Source organism: Cucurbita pepo, chromosome LG10, assembly GCF_002806865.2.
Source record: "Cucurbita pepo subsp. pepo cultivar mu-cu-16 chromosome LG10, ASM280686v2, whole genome shotgun sequence".
Classification (NCBI taxonomy): domain Eukaryota; kingdom Viridiplantae; phylum Streptophyta; class Magnoliopsida; order Cucurbitales; family Cucurbitaceae; genus Cucurbita; species Cucurbita pepo.
This window is the reverse complement of record NC_036647.1, coordinates 5,214,877-5,234,053: the sequence shown is the minus strand read 5'-3', so window position 1 is coordinate 5,234,053 and position 19,177 is coordinate 5,214,877. Positions and strand designations below refer to the sequence as shown.

The following is a 19,177-nucleotide window of genomic DNA, read 5'->3' as shown; positions in this document are numbered from 1 at the left end:
TGGGATTTGATAATTTTCATTATTTAGTTCAACAATTATAATTGAGGCAAGAATTAAGTTTTTGTATTTAAATATTCATTTTTTTTATGGCAGGTTCTTTCTTTATTTATTTTTAACTTCAGGGTAGGGAAAAGTTATTATTTTCTAATATGATGGGGAACTAAATATTTTTTTTTTATAAAAGTGTGGAAACTTTTCTGTAGCAAATACGTTTTAAAATTATGATGACTATACGTAACGGGTCAAAGCAAACAATATCTTCTAGTGATGGGCCTGAGATGTTATGAGCAATGTGCCAGTGAAGACGTCTTCTAGTAGTAGGTCTAAGATGTTACAAATGGTATTAGAATTAGGTACTGAACGGTGTGCCAGTGAAGACATTGGACCTCGAAATGGGTGAATTGTAAGATCCTACATCGGTTGAAAACGAGAGTGTTAGATGTTAGGCCCTGAAGAGGATGAATTATGAGATCTTACATCAATTAGAGAGAGGAATGCCAAGCAGCCTCCATTCAGAGCCAATTGTGAGATCCTACATTTTTTACAAGGATGTAAGATTTTACCAAATGAACTTTCATATGTTCTATAGAAGAATTGGAACATTTTCAATTCTGATGGCAAAATCCAAACTAAATAAAAAACTAGATGGAATTATCATCTTCAAATGAAAATTATTCCTTCCATATCATCTATCTATCATATTAATAAAAACATACCTGTTCGGTTGGAAACAACCTCAAACATATGAATGGAGTTCGTATTTTCAGTTCGAGTAGAAACCCCATTTTTTCGACTATGTTTCAGCAGAAATGGTAATCGAAGCAAACAAGACGTCGAACAATATCCAGGTCGTGTTCTTATTTCTCATCTCAAGAACAGAAAGACAGAGGACAAAACAGAAAGAAAGAGTAAAGGTTATTCACAACAGTAAAATGAAAAGGCTAGCTATAAAAACTTGGCTCAGATTTACTTTTAAAAAGAACTACCTAAGAGTTGCTTGCTGCCTACCGCAATTGCTAAATATCGAAAATCAAATTACTAATATACACGATGATGATCCTAATCCTACATCTCTTCACCTGGAAAACTAGAAGAAAAAAAAAATGGATTTCAAAGCTCTAACTGAAAACATCTATAAAGTGCAATGACTGGATGATCATACACACGCCAGCTGCACACACGACAATAGCAACAAGGCAAAGCTATGGCGAACATCCTGTAGGAACTCCTTTTGAGCATCTCGTCCAAAGATTACCTAATTTCTGTATTTGTGCATCGCATCGTCTAGCTATCATCACCTCCGTCGTGTTGAATTCGTATGTTGGGCTGCTTTACTATCATTCCTTATCCTATCAGCATACATAGGCAAGCGTATGATCTCATGAATTTCCTTCAACAAATCCTCCTCCGTGATGTTGTCTTTAATGCTCCGCATAACCTATTTCAAACGTCGAGAAATATTAATAGACGCAGGTTTGGAACTCTCAGCAAAACGGCATATCAAATTGGTAGGAAAAGAACCTTTCTATATGTATTGAAATCATTAGGAGTTGTTTTGTCTGTCCTGATACGCATGCAGACCCATACTCGTTCATCAGAATCCCAAGAGCACTCAACAATCTTTCCTGAATAGAAGGAGGGATCGCCATCTGCAAAAGTTTCAAAATGAGACCTAAAATAATATACACTGAAGAACTATATATTATTCGGTCTATAAAATATTTGCAGTCAAAAGTAGAATCTCATTCAACAAACCCAAAGATTTTAAACCAATGACCACCTAGTTATCCAGGAATTTTGGCATAGATAATGAAACATTGAGGGTAAAGGTTGATAAAGATAGATACAGCCAGAATGAGCCACATATGCAAGAGATTGTAGTTATCAAGGCCCCAGCATTCTGCTACATAACCGCGGTAGCATCTATATACAAACGAGTACAAATGTGGATTCATGAACTCATAAACAGAATACATCAGGTTCAACTTGGAAGGCGAGTAAGACACTCCCTCAGAAACTTTTCAATAAACTCTCTTCATGCACGGTAATTTAATACTTTATTCGATCTACAAGCCCCTAAAGAATTAATGAACTAACTTAACCAGCAATTTTAAATACAAAGATGACTAAACCACAGAAGTAAATTAACATCATACCACAGTCCTGGACGATCAAGATGATATTTCCTTCACAAAAATTTTGCACTTGTGCACATGGGATGTAAGAGTTCATAGTAGCAAATAAAAGATAGATTATTAAGAATGATTTAACTGATAATAGTGCAAAGAGAAGACTAAAGAATATGAAGTAAGAGGGCAGAAACTATTTGCATCAACCTTTGAACTTAACCCTATTTCCTTCCATTGTTTTCCTCTTTCCTCGTTCGAACAAAATAAGCGTCTGAGAATCATCGTCCCCCATCTGTCCAGACAATTAACTTCAAATTACTTCAGCATCAACTTCGGCAGCAGCAATCAAATTCAATGCTAAAGAAATTACTTACAACCTCGAAAAGGAAGTCGACTGAATTCATTTCTGGATATTTCCACTTTAAAAGACCCTCATGAGTTCGAGGAACATAAGCATCATCCCACCCCTAGAAAAGAAAAATAAAAAACTATTTCACCCCAATAAATGATGATAACAAATTTCCAAAAAAAAAAAAATGTAGAAAAATATCAATTTATACACTAAACTTCCCAAATTAAATTAATTAAAGCTCTAAATTAATAAACGTATTAATTAACACCCTAAACTTTCGTAAGGGAATCAATTTTGACCTATCATTAGGACTCTGTGCTTCTGCTTCAAAATCATTAATGCACAACTTTCACGTCTAAGACTTCTTCAAATATAAAGATTAATGCAATATTCCAGGAAAATATTTGAATCAGGAGTTTTTTCTTTCATATGGGCATTTTTCATCTTCTCTTCTTCCTCTATTTTTCATTACTTATTTAAAAAATAATTATATGATAATTTTTCATGCTATTTGGTAGTGTTTTGGAAAAAGAATAATGTTAAAATTGATTTATGAATAAAAGGAATAAATGGATGGTTTCCCTAAAACGTAAACTTCCACAATCTCAGACCCAAACAAACGACAGTGTAAGATGCAATATTTAAAAGCAGAGAGAAACAATGCTAATAAAAAGAGATGTCACAAATTTACAAGAAATTATAGGCCCATACTTAGTATCATATTTCCTTATGGGTAATTATACTATGATTGTGTATCTTAGACAATATTTCTAACAGAAGAAACCAAGTTTCCTGGAATAAAAGATAACTCAAATCCTATCAAAAGTGCAAAAGGTATCTATTCATATTTTATTTACTAAAAATTCAACTACCTGAAATATTAGACCATCGGCATCATGTGAAAGCCTCGGTATGAACTCCTTCAAAAGTTTGGTAACTGTGGAGAGCAACCAAAAGTCTTTCCTCCTCACCTAATGAGTATTTATTTATGTTGAATCAGATAGCCACAGCCAGAAGAAAAGAAATAAAAAGAAAAGTATGGATACAAACCCTGAATGGCTCTAGGTCATATCTATACTGAGGGTTCCTACTCTGGTAAATATTCTGGCGCTCGTAATTACGAGGTTCGATCACTTCTTTCTCAAGCATCTTCCACCGTTCATAGAAAGGACGCTACAGCAATGGCAAGCTATTAGAGCTATAAAATGGAAAAACTTATCACTAAAAGATAAATGCACAATTAATTGAACAGCATGAATTGTAAAAAATGAAAATATGACCAAACAGTCAAGAGGCAGTTCTATATAAGGTCAGCCAATGACCATCCAAACCAAAAATTTAAATACCGCTAAACATTCTCAAATAGATATTACCAAGTGCATCTTGAATGGTAGCAATAGGTGCGTAGTTGCGTACATGAATTAAGAGATCTCGATAGAATATGACATATTCAAGGTCAGGTCAAAATACAGGAAGGAAAAGATCAACCTACCAAGGCCCAATTCCTAACACTAATCAGATTATGCTGGGATTTTTCTTCAAAGAAATAAATATTTTATTGGTGTGGAAGAAGAACTAAGAACAAACACAAGAAAAAATAAGGTGTTCCACCCTCGAGACCGCAAAAGGAACTCGGGTCTCTAAATTGATTATTTAGCTAGAATTGAACTGAAGAATCGAGCCCTCAAAAGCATGGTTAAGTTTGTAAACACAATAGTCCTGCAAGTTGTGCAATGCAATAGAGGTGGCAAAAACCCAAAACATTAAATAAATAAGATTAAAACACACGCATGCACAATTAACATGTCCACTTTAATTCAAGCAACTTTTTTTTTTCCGGGGGGGAGTTAACTATATTAAGAGCATAAAGTTTCATCCATAAGGATCACTAACAAAAATATAAATCAAACCTCAGTGACTGAAACATGATTAATTGCCATCATATCATATATAAGATATCTTCTCTCTTGCTTCTGTGAGTCCGGCAGAGTGTCAATGATCATTTCTCCATCAAGGAGTGTGTAGTTGTGAATCTTCTCAACTAGGCCCTTGAAGCCAAAATGAACAACGTATATCAGGTTGGATGCACATACAATTATACAAGTAAATAGATCTCCAGTGAAGGATTGGGCTAACATACATCATTTGCATTTCTGTACGGAAATCTCATTTGGACTCTTCTAAATTTAAAACCCCTGTCAATCAAGTAGCATCCATCCATGGTTATTAGCATCATATATCTTGTTCCATCAGCTTTCCACGTGGCATAATAATAGCGTTGCCTTAGCAGTTGAAGATTCTCTCTGCATACCATAAATATAAAATAGAACTCAATATCATGAGGCTAAATTTAAATAGAAAACTAAATCAATAAGAACATATAATCAGAGGGAGTGCAGGAATGATCGCTCAATTGCTTGCGTTACTTTTTCAGGGTAAGAAGAATTTGCATTACCAAAAGACTGAGTGCGATGTCTCCACCATAGCAAAGGAGCGAAGAAGACTATAGAGAAAGGGTTTCCAATATTTAAGCACAAAAGTGAATAAGAGGCGGTGGCAGCTTTTAAAAACGAGAAAGAATGCTAAATCTCTATATTACTCTAGAAGTTCTTTATTCAATATTGTTGAGAATAAAAGAAATTATTCCTCTACAACTAAACATACAAATCAAAACACAAAGGTTTGCAATAGTCAGAACTCTTAAATTGCAATAGGGGTTCCAAACTATAATAACGTAACAAAATCTTTTCTGAGTTAAGAATATAGCTCAAACGCTCCCCCCTTCCCTAACAAAAAAAGAAATGAATCTATAAATAACCATCTCAATGTTCAGATCGGAACTATAGCATCAGGATCACAAAGTGTTCAGTTCATCTGCAGTTGAGTTCAGCAGGTAGCAAACCTGAAGCGTAACCCTGACAGTCACATGGAGGACTGCAGAGGAAGTAGAATGCACATTACTTGAAAACCTTAACCGTGGGTTGTTATTGGAAGCATAGAGAGTGACCACCGGCCAAGCTTTTTCTAATCAATTATCTGGCATTCAACCCTTCTTGTCTTTTCTATTCCAATTCTCAGTAACCTAATTGGCTATGAAAACAGCACCCAGAATCTTTCTTTTATTAAAAGCAGTCCAAAAATCAGAGACGGCATATTTGCCTCTACGAAAACAGCCCCCTTGCTTGTAGAGTATAATATGAGGAGCCTTCATCCAGAAAGTAAAGAGTCATTTACCAACTCCCTATCTAATCAAAGGGTAAGGTATGAAAACCAAGATTTATCAAAGAAGAAAAACCATGATTTCTTTGGCTCCTAATCGGTGCCACAAAAACAAACAAAGTTAAGTTTTTCCCCTCCATCCAACGACTTTGCTTTATGAGGAACAAAAACAAAAATTTAATAAGGAAGAAAAACCATGATTTCTTGACCTCCTTGTCGGTGAGTTTTTTTTTTTTTTCCCCTTCAATCCAATGACTTCGAGTTCTGCCGCCATCTTTCATTTTCACTATAGATTACATGATCAAGGTGCTTTCTCAAAAACCTCCCCTGAATCTTTCTCGACTTTAGTCAGACCCTCTTCCACATTTTCATCGAACTCATCTATAGTTCCCAACAAACCATTTTCCTCCTAGATAAATCTCCAAAGGTCTCTAATTCAATTTTTTTACCAAAATAGCATCGCTCTCATGAAAACTGAAATCCTGCCAGCCTTTCCACAAGTACCAACACCAATCAAACTTTGGCGGAGGAAAAACATGATAAAAACTTTGGCCCCACCTTTTAGTAGTGTAGTTTCTTTGAAACAAGACAACCCCTACTAACAAGAGAACTATCATAACCCCCTATCGCAAATATGCAACTGGGGTATCTAAATGCTATGATGCATACGTATAGATTTTCAAGTTAATCGTTCATTGTAGTAAAACTATGAATGTAAACAACAAAATTAGAAGAAAATAAGTTCTTTAAAAAGTTACTAACAAAAAGCCAAAAAAGGGCTCCGGATTCATGACACATAGATTGGCACAGGAAGCCCAAAGGCATTTAGAAGTGGAATTAATTAATTTAGGAAAATATCATAAATGAAGGAAAATTTAATGCAACATGACCTGTTAAGAGACACAGGATGCGACCCAGGAAATTGCAAATTCGCTCTTGCCTGTAAAATAAAATAGTTAAAACATTGAATCAAATACAAGCAACACAAAAGGGGGCTACATCTGCAATCTACACATGCAAATGCTTCAACTACATAACGTATCTTATGCATAAATTTCAACTACAATCTTTTATGCAATAGTGTTGCATAGACTCACGCATGTTGGCCTCAGCAATAAGTTCAAACTGAACAAATTTTATTGTCCTATTTGAAAACTCAGATGATCATTCATCCTTCTCGTTTTTAAACGATGAATATAAAAAGAATAGGACAGCAAAAAATTATACGAAGTATAAAATATATTCCATGGCTACCAAATAAGTATAAAGTACATTCCATGCCTACCAAATAAGTCCTATGCTTCCAACTAAAAGATCATTTGTAGGTTGAATTAAAAATTTATTCTTGAACTTTGGTTTGTGTCTATTTGATCCATGAACAAACAAAACTACTAATTTAGTCTCTGAGCTTTAAACTTTTGTAAAATTTATGGATCTATTAGATACAAAAGTTTAGGGTTCCATTAGACATAAAATTCAAATTTATATATAACAGATCAATTAACTTTTAAGAATTTTGAATTTTTCTAAGACCGATCAGATGCAAACTTGAATGTTCATGAACCTATAAACACAATTAAAAATTTGGGACCTATTAGACATTTTTGAAAATCTAGAGACCAAATAGACACAAATCTCAAAGTTGAAGGACTAAACTTGTAATTTAACCTTTTCTTAATAAATAAATAATGGTTGTAATACACACACACACACACATATATTCCAAATTTTAGTGGTACTTTGAAAATAGATGGTTTAAGTATAAAATTTCATGATCGCCTAGCAAGTAAAAAATAATAATTATTATTATTATCATTAAAAAAAAAAAAAGGCAAAATGAAAAGTGAAGACAAAACAATTCACCCCATATAAAAATGCCCAGCGATCTTGTGCGAATATAGATGGAATAATGTCTTAGGTTCCATTAAGGAAGACGTGAAACCATGGATTATCTTGTCTATATTCTGATATAAAAGTGCAGACACATAAGAAGAAGAAAAGGATTAGAGAGCATACTCCCGCATTCATTTTAAGCATTTGATAGCAGAAGTGTTTAAAAGCACGTTCTTGGTCCTCAGGTATCTCATCACCCAATATATCATCATTTGTCATCACTTGAGCAGCATCATCATGATTTTCCTTGAAAACAACCAAGAAAAAAAAGAATCAAATAAGCTACATCCAAAGACTAATTAATAGATCTGAATTGGTCCTCCTATTTTGTAATTCTCTTATGAACAAAACCCTTCATTTCTGTCGACAGAAAAAGACTTTGTTCTGCAACCCGACAATTCTAATGAACTAGTTCTTTTAGTCCTTGCCAGAGAGGGTTCAAGAAAAACTATAGAAAGTAGCATATTGGTCTAGAGCATGGGACATGAGAATGTAATGTACCAGGTCTTAATTCCCATCTTTCCAAGAACTAGCACGCTGAGTGCAAGTGTGTGAATGAGTAGAATGGAACCTAATGCAAGAATTAACAAAAAGAAATTGAACAAAGTGGAGTCCTGGGTGGATTCCATGTGCAGTCTAACTAAGATCCCATGAGGCTTAAGGCAAAAAGATACTTCCTTTCATGTGCTCTTAGTCTTTGAAGCTGCAAGCAAGTATGATTTCATTTCTTACTTGAAAAGACAATGAAGTACAAAGAGTCCATATATTTCTTTTTTAATAACCCCTCTTTCTTGAGAAAAAATGAAAGAACACATGATTGTGTACACTTCTTACGTATCTAACCCATTAATAGGAAGAAATTGAAATATTGATAAGAACGAGTACTCTATGAATATTGCATACATTCAAAGGAGCAGCAGAACCTCCATCATCGTCATCATCCGGAACTGCTTCACCATTAAGATCAAGATCTGAGGATCTCTTCCACTCAGGTGTGGGTGGGTAAACAACCAATTCAGGTTTTTTTTCATGATAGAAGGCATATAATGCATCAATGTAATCTGGCTTGTAAATTCCAGGAGGACGTGCATCGGAAAACATTTTAAGAGCCTGTGCAACAAGGATAATCCAATGTCCCCTCTCAAGGGGTAGCAAATCGAAATGAGAGATGAATCAATGAGATGAACGAAGATAAACCAAGAAATGATCATGACACTTGAATCATTTTATAGGTGGACTTACTAACCTGGGTAACAGAAATGGATAGTGCACGCGCAAGATAATTTATGATCATATATCCAGTGCGATTATGGCCATGCGTGCAATGGACAAGAATATACTTCTTTGAGTGTTTCTGACGAGAAATAAACTGACTGACCTGGGAAAAAAAAAAAGATAATAATTAACGCATGTTCGGCTGTTCAGGCTCAACAATCTTCTCAGTTCCTCAGCTGAACAAGTAAAAAGTAAACAAGTCCACACATGCACAAATAATGAAAACATGTAACTGTGTGTATGTGTGCGGACATACCAACACACTTTTTTTTTCCCAAATCAAACAGATACAGTAGAGAATGTATTCTAAGACCTAATGTGCATTGCCAGGACACAAAAGCTGCTGATTAAGGAATTCAATGGACAATAAGTTAGAAATTTGGTAGATCAAAGAAGCCCAGATTGATACAGTAGCTAGACAGTATAACACCCAAAACGAGTAATGATATTATTCAGTTCTTAATTTCCCGTCGTACCCAATATTCCAAGAAAAAAAAAGATAAAACAAAGGCCAATCCCTTGACCCTTCCACTCAAAATCTGATGCATGAAAGCACTTCTAATAAAATGGAAAAAGATTCCCGGTGAAAAAAATGGTACGAACCTCGTAAACGAACATATTGACCGACTTGTTGTCAGGTACAGAATCCCTCCCCTTGCAAGGAATCTTCCCCCAACAAGAAGAACGAATATCACAGAAAATAAGAAAAGTTCAATACCAACAATTAAAAAGTACAACTAAGATAACATGCCATATTCCAAGGCTCACCTTAACATACTTGATACCCTCTTTATTCAAATCTGTCGTTGTATAATAACGATAAGAATTTGTCAAATCAATCACCAAACCGAGCTGAAAGTTTAGTTCAAAATAATCTGTTATTTCAACTTGGTAAAATGAGCAAGAATAAGAAATTCTTTATTAACATATTTTGTTCTTTGGTTCTCCATGTGCATGAGAACAACTGGCCAAAGAGATTTCTTTGTTTTCTTTATGCTACTATTTTTAATGAATACTTTATTTCTTATTAATGGAATGGAAAACAAGTTAAAGATTAAGAAGCTACATCCCTATATCAAAAAAAAGATAAATAAATAATTGCACTTTTCTCTCTCTCTGGTTTTTTTTTTTTTTTTTTAATGNNGTTTTTTTTTTTTTTTTTTTAATGCGTGCATGTGTTTGAGCGAGGAGTGTGAGAGACAGAGGCTTACTTTTCTCCCCCAAACTCTCTGCTGATGGATCGCTTGCTTAAATGCATATCTTTTACCAGGTGCTACACAATCACTGAAGGTGTCGCCCAGAGGAACTTTGGAAGGAATCATGCAACATATTTCTTGACCAAAAGCAGGGCAATCCAACCAACCTGCAAGTAAAAGAGTGGTAAACAAAAATGGTTAAAGCATAAAGCATAGAAAAGAAAGTTTCTAGAAAAGAATGTTTGCTTTACATGGTCTACGTTTTAGCATTAGCACTCAACTTAAAGCCTCAAATATTTAGGTGAAAAAGATCAGAAAAAATAAATGGAACTGTAAACCTTTCGTGAACCTGCTCTTATTTGATCATTTGAAAACTGAAATATTTACAACCAGGTACATGCAAAGGAACCATAACCTTTCGTAAATCTTAAAGTATGAGTAAAAAGAAGGAAAATGATAGAAACCAAAAACTAAGAGCCTCACCTGGAGGAAGCCTGCTTCTAACAGTTTTTTGGTTTTTAGCAGGGTAAGACTGATCCCGTGCCGGCTGTTGGTATTCATGCACCGGTCTCTCAATAGAGCGATCTCTTTTCAGCCGCCTTTTTCTTTCTTCTCGTTCCTAACACAAACAAATGGATGCACAATCAAGCTGTACTTCACGTCCAGGTATCAATGTATATGCATGAATACTGCTTGATTTCATGAAGTACAATACACTGGTGCACTTACAAAAAGACTAAGCTTCCTCTTTCAACTGTCCATAAATCTCTTTTTCTTTTCTTTTCTTTTTTTTTTTTTTTTTTTTTTTNTTTTTTTTTTTTTGTATTGCTATATTCTTCCATTTTTCTTAACGTGAGCTGGCCTAGCCAAAAAAAAAAAAAGTACCCCCGAGTATCAAATCTTACTAGAGAGCATAGAAAACCAAGATGAGATTTTCCCTTTATCCGCTACTCCATATAAACAATTCTAATGAGGTGTCCAAAAAAGAAATAAAAGATAGGAAGTTAAAACAGAATCTTCGCAGAAATCCTCCCTCTTTCGCACCACCATTCTCGATAATGAAAGTTCACGTTTCTAGTTTAAAAAAAAAAACACAGGGCAGAAACGCACATACCCGCCGTGCAATACTGGCACCAGTCTCTATATGATCCTCTGGAGCACTATACGCCACTTCATGTCTATCAAACGTCTCTTCGTCCTCTTCAGGCACCGGCGAGGCATTTAAGTCCATGTAGACAATCACTCAACGTCCACAAACCAACATTTACTCCAAACCTCACAATTCCTCAAACACAGCAGAGTCACAAACTTCACTAGTAAACCCAATACTAAGCACAACCCTGCAAGTCAAAAACCCCAAACAACACAAAATTAAAACCATTTCGACTACCGGTTTCCCAAGTAAAAATATGAACCGCATTACTCGTAGTACGTAACCCACAACCCTATCAAATGAAACAACCTAAATAGAAACAAAATCCCAAATTCTCGATGCCTCAATTCTCCAAATTGAGAGCACACGACCAACGTGAAACGGAAGAAGGAAAAAAAAAAAAAAAAAAAAAAAAAAAAAAAAAAAAAAAAAAAAAAAAAANAAAAAAAAAAAAAATCTAGAAAGAACATAAGAATAAAAGAATAAAAAATCGTACGAAATGAAGAAAAAGGCAACACAAAGACAGAATCAAACCTCGGCAGGAAATTGCAATCGACTGCCAATCCCTGCCGAAACAACTAGGATCCAGCAGCGCTTGGATAAAGAAAGCAAGAGGAAGGTGTAGGCTTCGGAAATCAAGAATCCACCAACTCGTAGTCGAAAAATATTCTCACCTTAAACAGTCGCAGGAAAAATCCAAGTAGAAAAAACTCACATAATTCGCATTCGAAACCCTAAGAAAGAAAAAAGAATAATGAAAGCAAAAAATACAGAGAGTAGACGGAATGAAAGGAAGATGATAATAATCAATGTTTCGAGAGAGAGAGAGAGAGAGAGAGAGAGAGAGAGAGAGAGGAGCAACTTTTAAATTTTAATTAATCAATTAAAAAAAATTGAGTTTTATTTATAAACTTTCAATTAGGGTTTCGTTGTATACAACATTTACATTTATATTTTTTTTAAAAATAGTTTTTTTATAAATTTGATTTTTTTTTAATGATTAAATTTATAATTTAATATTTTTATTTTGAAAATAAATTTAAACAAAACAATATAAATATACATTGAGTATCAAATTATTATTAAAAAAATTCGATAATATAAAATATCAATGGCCTATTTTAGAATTAAACATATCATTTTTGTTAAAAAAATAATATATTTAGATTTACTTAACATATTTTAGAAAAAAATCTACTCATCTTAAATCTACTAAATTCTAAACTTTTGATAACTAAAAAATTTATATTTTGTTATAACATGAGTAAGACTTCTTAAAATCTAAATATTTACATAATATTAGAGCGAAATTCTAGATACGGGCATTTTTATAGATAAAAAATTGGAATTTTGAGAAGATTTTAAATTAAAATAATTACGAATTATTAACTTATGGTCTAAATGATTTGAAATTATATGTATGCTTTAAAATCTAAATATTTACATAATATTAGAGCAAAATTCTAGATACGAGCATTTTTATGGATAAAAAATTAGAATTTTGAGAAGATTTTAAATTAAAATAATTACGAATTATGGTCTAAATGATTTGAAATTAACTTGTAAAGTTTAATTGAATAAAATTTTATGTTATATTCAAGAGATTAAGAAATTCAACATAGATATGATATTTGTTGAAGTAGCATAGCTGAAATTGCATAAAAGATGGCAAATGATGAGTGAAAACAACAAAGCTTCTGTAATCATGTACAGAATACTGATCAAAATTGTTAAAAAGCTTCAAGAAAGTATGGTAGTTCCAAGGGAGTTATCATCTCATGGATGGGTGATGGAACCTTGCGTTAAGAAGTTCCAAACGAGTCTAAAAGTGCTAAACCATCAAGTATGGCTGAGCAAACCGCTCGTGCCTGCCCCCATAGCCACACGGGCTCGTCCTAAATGGAATGGCTCTCTTAGTTACACTGGTTAGCTTAAGCTTAAAAAATTTAAAACAAGTCAAAAAGAGCATAACCAGTAGGTATGGCTGAGAAGATCACTCATGCCCGCCCCCATAACTACACTGGCTCGCTCTAAATGGAATGGCTCTCTTAGTTACGCTGGTCAGCCTAAGCTTAAAAAGTTTAAAACAAGTCGAAATGAACATAACTATCAAGTATGGCTGAGCAGACCGCTCGTGCTCGCCCCCATAACCAAACGGGCTCGCCCCCGTGTTTACTTACTCGAAAGATATCAGACCTGCTTGTTTGAAACCAAAGTAGACTGTAAACCAGCATGCCTAGAGGCAATTAAGAAACAGAAGCTGCTACTTTTGTCTGGAACAGACCATTAAAACCCTTTGGTTCAAATTGAATGTTCCAACCAGGATGATGTCTAGTTTCTAAACAATCATATGATCAATCATCAAAAGTGGGAAATGATACCATTTTAAAGAGTCTGAAAAGCATTATAGGCCTCCAAGACATTCTTGCGATCTATACAGAGCTATTTGGATCTATCTTTGGAAAAATAAGAAACACAGCAACAACAAAACCAGAAGCCAGATATAAATAACTCCAAATCCAAGAGACCTAATTTAGAGAAGAAAAATCCCCGAAACACAGGAAAAATGAAAATGCAGCTCTGCCCTGACCTTCCAGCTCCAGTTCATGCTAAATCTTGTAACCGATCAAAATCAAGCGATGTCATATTCGGGTTAGAAGTGGAAACAGCTAACTTAGTATTTCTGGCCATTGTAGAAGCTCTCACTAATTTTCAGTTGCGTCCAACTTTTTCTTCTTAGGCATGGTCCTGCTCATGCATATTGATAGTAAAAACACAGCAAAATTTGAAAAGTTACCTAGTAAAACTCTTAAACTTAGCTATTTTGCATCCACTGGCAGCTGCTCCCTAATCCAAATTCTAAATACCTCAAGCTCAAGAAAATATTCCATAATTATTGAGATATATTTTTCATGTTGATCAGAAAATGAAGAAAAGGGCAAGAGTAGTTCGTTTTCAAAGATGTTGATGCACTAAGCCTTTTCAAGTTTCAATGTATTTCTCTGCATCTAGGCGTGCTTGTGTGTGTTCTTTTAACATGGTAAAAAGGATTGCAAAACTCACATTAAGCGAAGGTATGTTCAGCACCCAAATTCATCTGAATTCTGGCGTCACCGTCACCGTACACAGAACTATCGCCTTCTTCTTGCGGATCGAACCCTGATTCTGCAGTTTCTAATATCTCTTCCCTCAGTGTTTCATGTTTCTTCTTCAAGTCTGAAGATTCCAATGCAGCAGCAAGGCTCTGCTTTATTTGTTGCTCCAAAGCCCAAATTCTGTTCTTTGAGGTTGCATCTGGTGTCTTTCCAGCCTTGGCTACCTCCAGTTTCAGTAATTCAATCTTGTCTTTTAGATCTGTTCTGTTTACAACACTATCAATTCCCTGATTAATTTCCTCATTTAACATCTCTATCTTTGGTTTGAATAGCGACAACGATGACTGCTCGCTAAGGACTTGTGCTTTTGATGTTAATACTTCAACATCTAACCCTAAGGTGTTGAGGGCATTTACCAACTCCCCTTGTATTTCCTTCTTTACATTATCGATTTTCTTTCGCAGTTCGGGGTCCAAATCCGAATACGTAGACGCCCCTGAATTTTCAATTTCAGCTCTCAGCGCTTCATATTTCTCTTGTACATTAGGTTGACTTAGAACCTCTGCAAATTTTTTGTTGATTTCCTGTTTCAACGAGGCCTCCTTAACATCTCTTACTGACAGAGCCTTGAATTGAGATAAGTCATTTAACATGTCGAGTTTCTTCCTCAGATTCTCGTAGTTAGGAGCTTTAAATAACCCCTGGTTGATTTCATCTCTAAGCTTCTCAATTTCTCCTTTCAATGCAGGTTGGATAAGTTGGTCCGGTGAATTTGCTTTCGAAAACTGTTCTCGGAGCGTGGCGAGTCTGTCCTTCAATCCCATGGCCTTTACTGCCGCAGAAAATTCAAAATCAACTTCTTTCTTTAATTTTTGAATCATCTTATTCAGAACCAAATCAGGTCGACCAGTGGAGGATTCCTTGGCTTTCAATATTTCTTGTTTCACTTTTTCCACCTGAACTTCTAGTTGCTGAACTGGGGTCTTCCCGATGGGTACTTTCTTCGTCTTCCTGACGACGGGTACTTCCTTCTTTTTCATGTTCAATTTCTTCTTTGGATCAATTGGAACGCCTTCTTGAAACCCACCAATTTTACGGAATTTCATCATTCGATGCCTCAATAGTTCTTCGGTGTCCATCATCAAAAGCTCCTGAAACAACATGTGCAGTACAAATCATTAAAGTATAAGCTACCATGAGCAGCTTTCATTATTTTGGAAGAATTCAAGGACATACATCCATGGTCTTATTTATTGCAATTTTTATTTGTTGTGAGGTCCATGAAGGATCTGCATGCGCACCACCCAAAGGTTCCTGTGAAGAATAACTCTTAAGAACACGATGAACTATAAAAGAACGTGCAATAACAAGATATGTGAAGGACAGCATCATTACAGGGATTATGCCATCAGCAATTTGTAATTTGCACAACTCCGACGCAGTAATTCTTAGCTTCTCTGCTGCCTGCAAATAAAAGAAAATCTCAAAAAATACATATATAACAACCTTCACAAGAGGAAACTAAGAATGGAATGTATAAAAACCTGTGGGGAAGCTTTTGCACTCTTCCATAAGATTGCAGCGCAGGCTTCAGGACTAGATCGTAGTAAGAATAGCCAAAAAAAGGAAAGAAATGATCAGCATGCACACAAATGAATGAAGTTGCCTTAATTTACTAAAGCTAGCCATGAAATGCACCTGGCAACATAGAAAACTGCATTCTCAAGCATTAGCAACTTATTAGCACAACCAATTGCCAGGGCACCACCAGAACCACCTTCGCCAATGACAATTGAAATTATCGGTACCTTGAGACCAAACATAGTCCTCAAATTATGAGCAATAGCTTCACCCTGCAAATGTATGAAGCAAATCAGTTCTCCAGATAAAGGAAGAGCTCGATGAAAAAAGAATATTCTGTTACATACTTGACCCAGTTCCTCGGATTTGAGGTCCGCATAAGCACCTGGTGTATCAATGAAAGTAACAATTGGGAACCCATGGTGATCAGCATAATACATCATGCGAAGCGCCTTCCGATAACTATTGGGAATTAAATAAAACTTATAATCAGGTCTAAACATCCGATACCCAAACTTCAAATTCTTCAAGTTAGCATTCAACTAGCAATAATTCATACTACTTCAAAACTCGTGGATTATTATATAATGTATAGTGCAACATGGGTCGCCATGACTAACATACCCGTGTGGTGTAGGCATTCCAAAATTACGCCGAATATTTTCTTTTGTGTTTCTACCCTTTTGGTGACCCATGAACATGTACCTTCTCCCATCTATGGTTCCTATACCAGTAACAATTGCAGGATCGTCGTACCCTAACCGATCTCCATGAAGTTCAACGAACTGTAAGGCAGAGATGAATAAAATATTTTTTCATCAACACGAGCAAATCCACAATCCAAAATTTTCGATATCACTTTCACAATAAAAGGAGCACCAAACCTTTTCAGTGATATTAAACACGTGATCAAGGAAGGTTGGCCTGTTAGGATGCCGAGCTATACTGACACGTTGTATAGGAGTCAAATGAGTGTACAAGTCCTGTAAAGCCTGAAGCCAGCAACGCGAAGTAATCAAACTCATTAAGGTAAATTTACGTGGAAAAGATTAACTTTCAACACTTCTTGGAATAAGAATTCTGTGAAAAGTAATAACAAACCTGCCGATATTTATTTTCCAACGAAAGAATCTGATCACTAAAGTCTAGACCAGTTTCTTGAGCCATTTTCCGCACCTGTATCCATAATGAAAAGACCATCAATGCAAAAGAACACGATAGACACCCATCCAGAAGAAGCAACTAACATCAATAAGGAAAGACTAACATCGTTAATCTTCTTCTCAAGAAGAACAAGTGGTTTTTCAAATTCAAGAGTAACAGGCTTCTGCGTCTCTTTCAGAGGCTTGAAATGTGAGAGATGAGTAAGAATTCCACCCTTGACATTCGGATCCGCATCAGCCGGCCATGGATACTCGTGCTTTTTCACCTTCCTTACCTTTGCACTCACTGTCATGTCCTTTCTTCTTGGGTTGAATCGCACTTTAGCGAGGTCCCTCAAAGAAATGCCACTGAAGCCATTACTCGAGCTTCGAAGAAGATCAGATGCCGAAGAACCGGATAATGCAGCTGAATGAGTAGAAATAGACGCCATTCTCTTCTCCTAATCACACACGAATTACTTTTTCAGCTCAAAAAAAAGAAAAAAGAAAACCCACTAACGAGATCTCTAACAAACAATACACTGGCTTCGGAATTATAAATCTGAAAAGTGGAGGAAAAATAATTCAGAAAGTATCATGAACAGTGCCCACTGCTTCGAAGACGCGAGAAACAGTGACGATGCAAATTAAAGTAACAGTTCAAAATCTTACAAAAAGCTCCAATCAACCAAATCCATCATTAAATTAAGTTAAGTAAGAGAAGTATTCAAGGAATCCCAGTTCCGAACCAACCCCAAATCCCCATCAAACAAGCCGAATCTCAACCCACCTTGATTTATCAATGCCTCAATCCAACTCAAACCTACAACTACCATAAATTTGCACAAAAGAAACAAAAACACCCAAATCTGATTGTGTAAGGAAAAATTACCCGAAATTGGCTGCGAAAGACGTGAGATCCCCGGAGAAAAGACGCGGAAAAGGATCTAAAAGGTGGGGAAAGAAGAAGATGGTGTCTTAAAGCATTGAAGAGGAGGAATCAAGCTAGCATCGTAGAGGATCGTCAGAAACGAGGCGCTGTTTTTGGGACTGTAAGAGAGATGATAAAGAAGTGGCGATACTTCTTAGGGAGTGAGGGGTGGGCTTTGTGGTATTAAGAGCCAGTCTTTTTCGGTTAGGCAGTTGAAGGGAAAGGCCTGGAAATGAAGGAGCTTTCGTTTTTATTCAGCCCTTGGCACGTGTCTGCTCCACCTCTCGCACGTGTCTCACTTTTCGATGATTTCTATGCTCTTCTTCCTTAGGGCTTTTGTCATTTTTGTATTTTAAATGTTTTTTTTTTTTAATGTTTTTGTTTTCAATAAATTATTTACCGATTAATCTCACGTCAACAACTTGGATAAAATGCAAGCTAAGTCAAAAATTGACTCATTCTTTCACAAAATTCACCTACCTGCTAAGAGTGTTTTTACCTTAAAGTGAAAAAATTTGAAATTTTAACTTTTTACTGGATTAGATAAGTTGTAATCATTGAATTATGTTTGAGTGTTTTTTTTAAGTTGGGTGAAAAAATTTGAATTTCTATACGAGGTTGAATTACATTTGTGGTGGCATTTAAAATCAAATTTATTGGCTAAAAAATGTGCCCGTGCTACAAATATCCAATAGTACGATTTAAATAACATTTTTATTATATATATTTTTAAACTTGGCCAAATTAGATGTATGTGTAATCAAAATTTATGTATTTGTAGGAAAATAGAAATAGAAATTTGAATTATTAAAAAATTAAAATAAACAAATAAAAATATGTATTTATAGGAAAATAGAAATAGAAATTCGGAAATATGTATTTGTAGGAAAATAGAAATAGAAATTTGAATTATTAGAAGGAAAAAAAATAAACAAATAAAAAGATCCGACCTGCCGGATTCGAACCAGCGACCTAAGGATCACTTTCGGAATTGTGTTCCAACTACAGTCCTCCGCTCTACCAACTGAGCTAAGGTCGGATATTGATAATAAACCACATTTTATAATGTATTTATCTTTTCTAAAATTTAAAAAACGGCCTCTTCCACTAGCTAGTATAATCCCAGCAAAATTGAGTGTATAATCGTGTACAACTTCATTCATATATATATATGTATATATGTGTGTATAAATATATGTATAAATGTTTAA

General features: G+C 35.1%; 2 protein-coding genes and 1 non-coding gene across 6 annotated transcripts; all 3 read right to left on the bottom strand.

Annotated features, from left to right (window-relative positions):
* Window positions 1-833: 833 nt before the first annotated feature.
* On the bottom strand, window positions 834-12,060 carry LOC111803494 (mRNA-capping enzyme-like). Of its 3 annotated transcripts, none has more exons than XM_023687924.1 (18): window positions 11,752-12,060; window positions 11,179-11,404; window positions 10,548-10,683; window positions 10,080-10,231; window positions 9,637-9,720; window positions 9,472-9,534; window positions 8,840-8,971; window positions 8,497-8,703; window positions 7,717-7,839; window positions 6,591-6,640; window positions 4,622-4,784; window positions 4,392-4,529; window positions 3,532-3,654; window positions 3,354-3,452; window positions 2,504-2,596; window positions 2,337-2,421; window positions 1,522-1,649; window positions 834-1,438 (listed from the first exon to the last, which is right to left on the bottom strand). In XM_023687924.1, exons 2-18 carry the CDS (start codon window positions 11,293-11,295, stop codon window positions 1,295-1,297), a joined length of 2,037 nt encoding a protein of 678 aa, XP_023543692.1. In that variant the 5' UTR covers window positions 11,296-11,404; window positions 11,752-12,060; the 3' UTR covers window positions 834-1,294. The 3 variants fall into 3 exon arrangements, with proteins under 3 accessions (XP_023543692.1, XP_023543694.1, XP_023543695.1); XM_023687926.1 differs by having other exon boundaries at window positions 11,892-12,060; XM_023687927.1 differs by having other exon boundaries at window positions 2,507-2,596; window positions 11,752-12,059.
* Window positions 12,061-13,568: 1,508 nt separating this feature from the next.
* Window positions 13,569-18,184, bottom strand: LOC111803611 (acetyl-coenzyme A carboxylase carboxyl transferase subunit alpha, chloroplastic-like). Of its 2 annotated transcripts, none has more exons than XM_023688105.1 (12): window positions 17,928-18,184; window positions 17,161-17,496; window positions 16,995-17,069; window positions 16,778-16,885; window positions 16,518-16,678; window positions 16,241-16,355; window positions 16,011-16,165; window positions 15,857-15,908; window positions 15,708-15,776; window positions 15,549-15,626; window positions 14,281-15,463; window positions 13,569-13,965 (listed from the first exon to the last, which is right to left on the bottom strand). In XM_023688105.1, exons 2-11 carry the CDS (start codon window positions 17,485-17,487, stop codon window positions 14,282-14,284), a joined length of 2,322 nt encoding a protein of 773 aa, XP_023543873.1. In that variant the 5' UTR covers window positions 17,488-17,496; window positions 17,928-18,184; the 3' UTR covers window positions 13,569-13,965; window position 14,281. The 2 variants fall into 2 exon arrangements, with proteins under 2 accessions (XP_023543873.1, XP_023543874.1); XM_023688106.1 differs by lacking the exon at window positions 13,569-13,965 and adding an exon at window positions 13,973-14,064.
* Window positions 18,185-18,910: 726 nt separating this feature from the next.
* Window positions 18,911-19,005, bottom strand: TRNAY-GUA. Its single transcript has 2 exons — window positions 18,969-19,005; window positions 18,911-18,946 (listed from the first exon to the last, which is right to left on the bottom strand). It is a non-coding gene; the product is annotated as a tRNA-Tyr (tRNA).
* Window positions 19,006-19,177: the final 172 nt, after the last annotated feature.

What these genes read in the sequence shown, in the direction of transcription:
- LOC111803611 (XM_023688105.1), bottom strand. Translation starts at nt 17,487, where the DNA reads ATGGCGTCTATTTCTACTCATTCAGCTGCATTATCCGGTTCTTCGGCA. An exon ending in TGTTTAATATCACTGAAAAG is followed by an intron (nt 16,679 to 16,777) that starts GTTTGGTGCTCC and finishes TCTGCCTTACAG; the next exon opens with TTCGTTGAACTTCATGGAGA. An exon ending in GGAATGCCTACACCACACGG is followed by an intron (nt 16,356 to 16,517) that starts GTATGTTAGTCA and finishes AATTCCCAATAG; the next exon opens with TTATCGGAAGGCGCTTCGCA.
- LOC111803494 (XM_023687924.1), bottom strand. Translation starts at nt 11,295, where the DNA reads ATGGACTTAAATGCCTCGCCGGTGCCTGAAGAGGACGAAGAGACGTTT. An exon ending in TATCCATTTCTGTTACCCAG is followed by an intron (nt 8,704 to 8,839) that starts GTTAGTAAGTCC and finishes CTTGTTGCACAG; the next exon opens with GCTCTTAAAATGTTTTCCGA. An exon ending in CCGATGGTCTAATATTTCAG is followed by an intron (nt 2,597 to 3,353) that starts GTAGTTGAATTT and finishes TTTCTTTTCTAG; the next exon opens with GGGTGGGATGATGCTTATGT.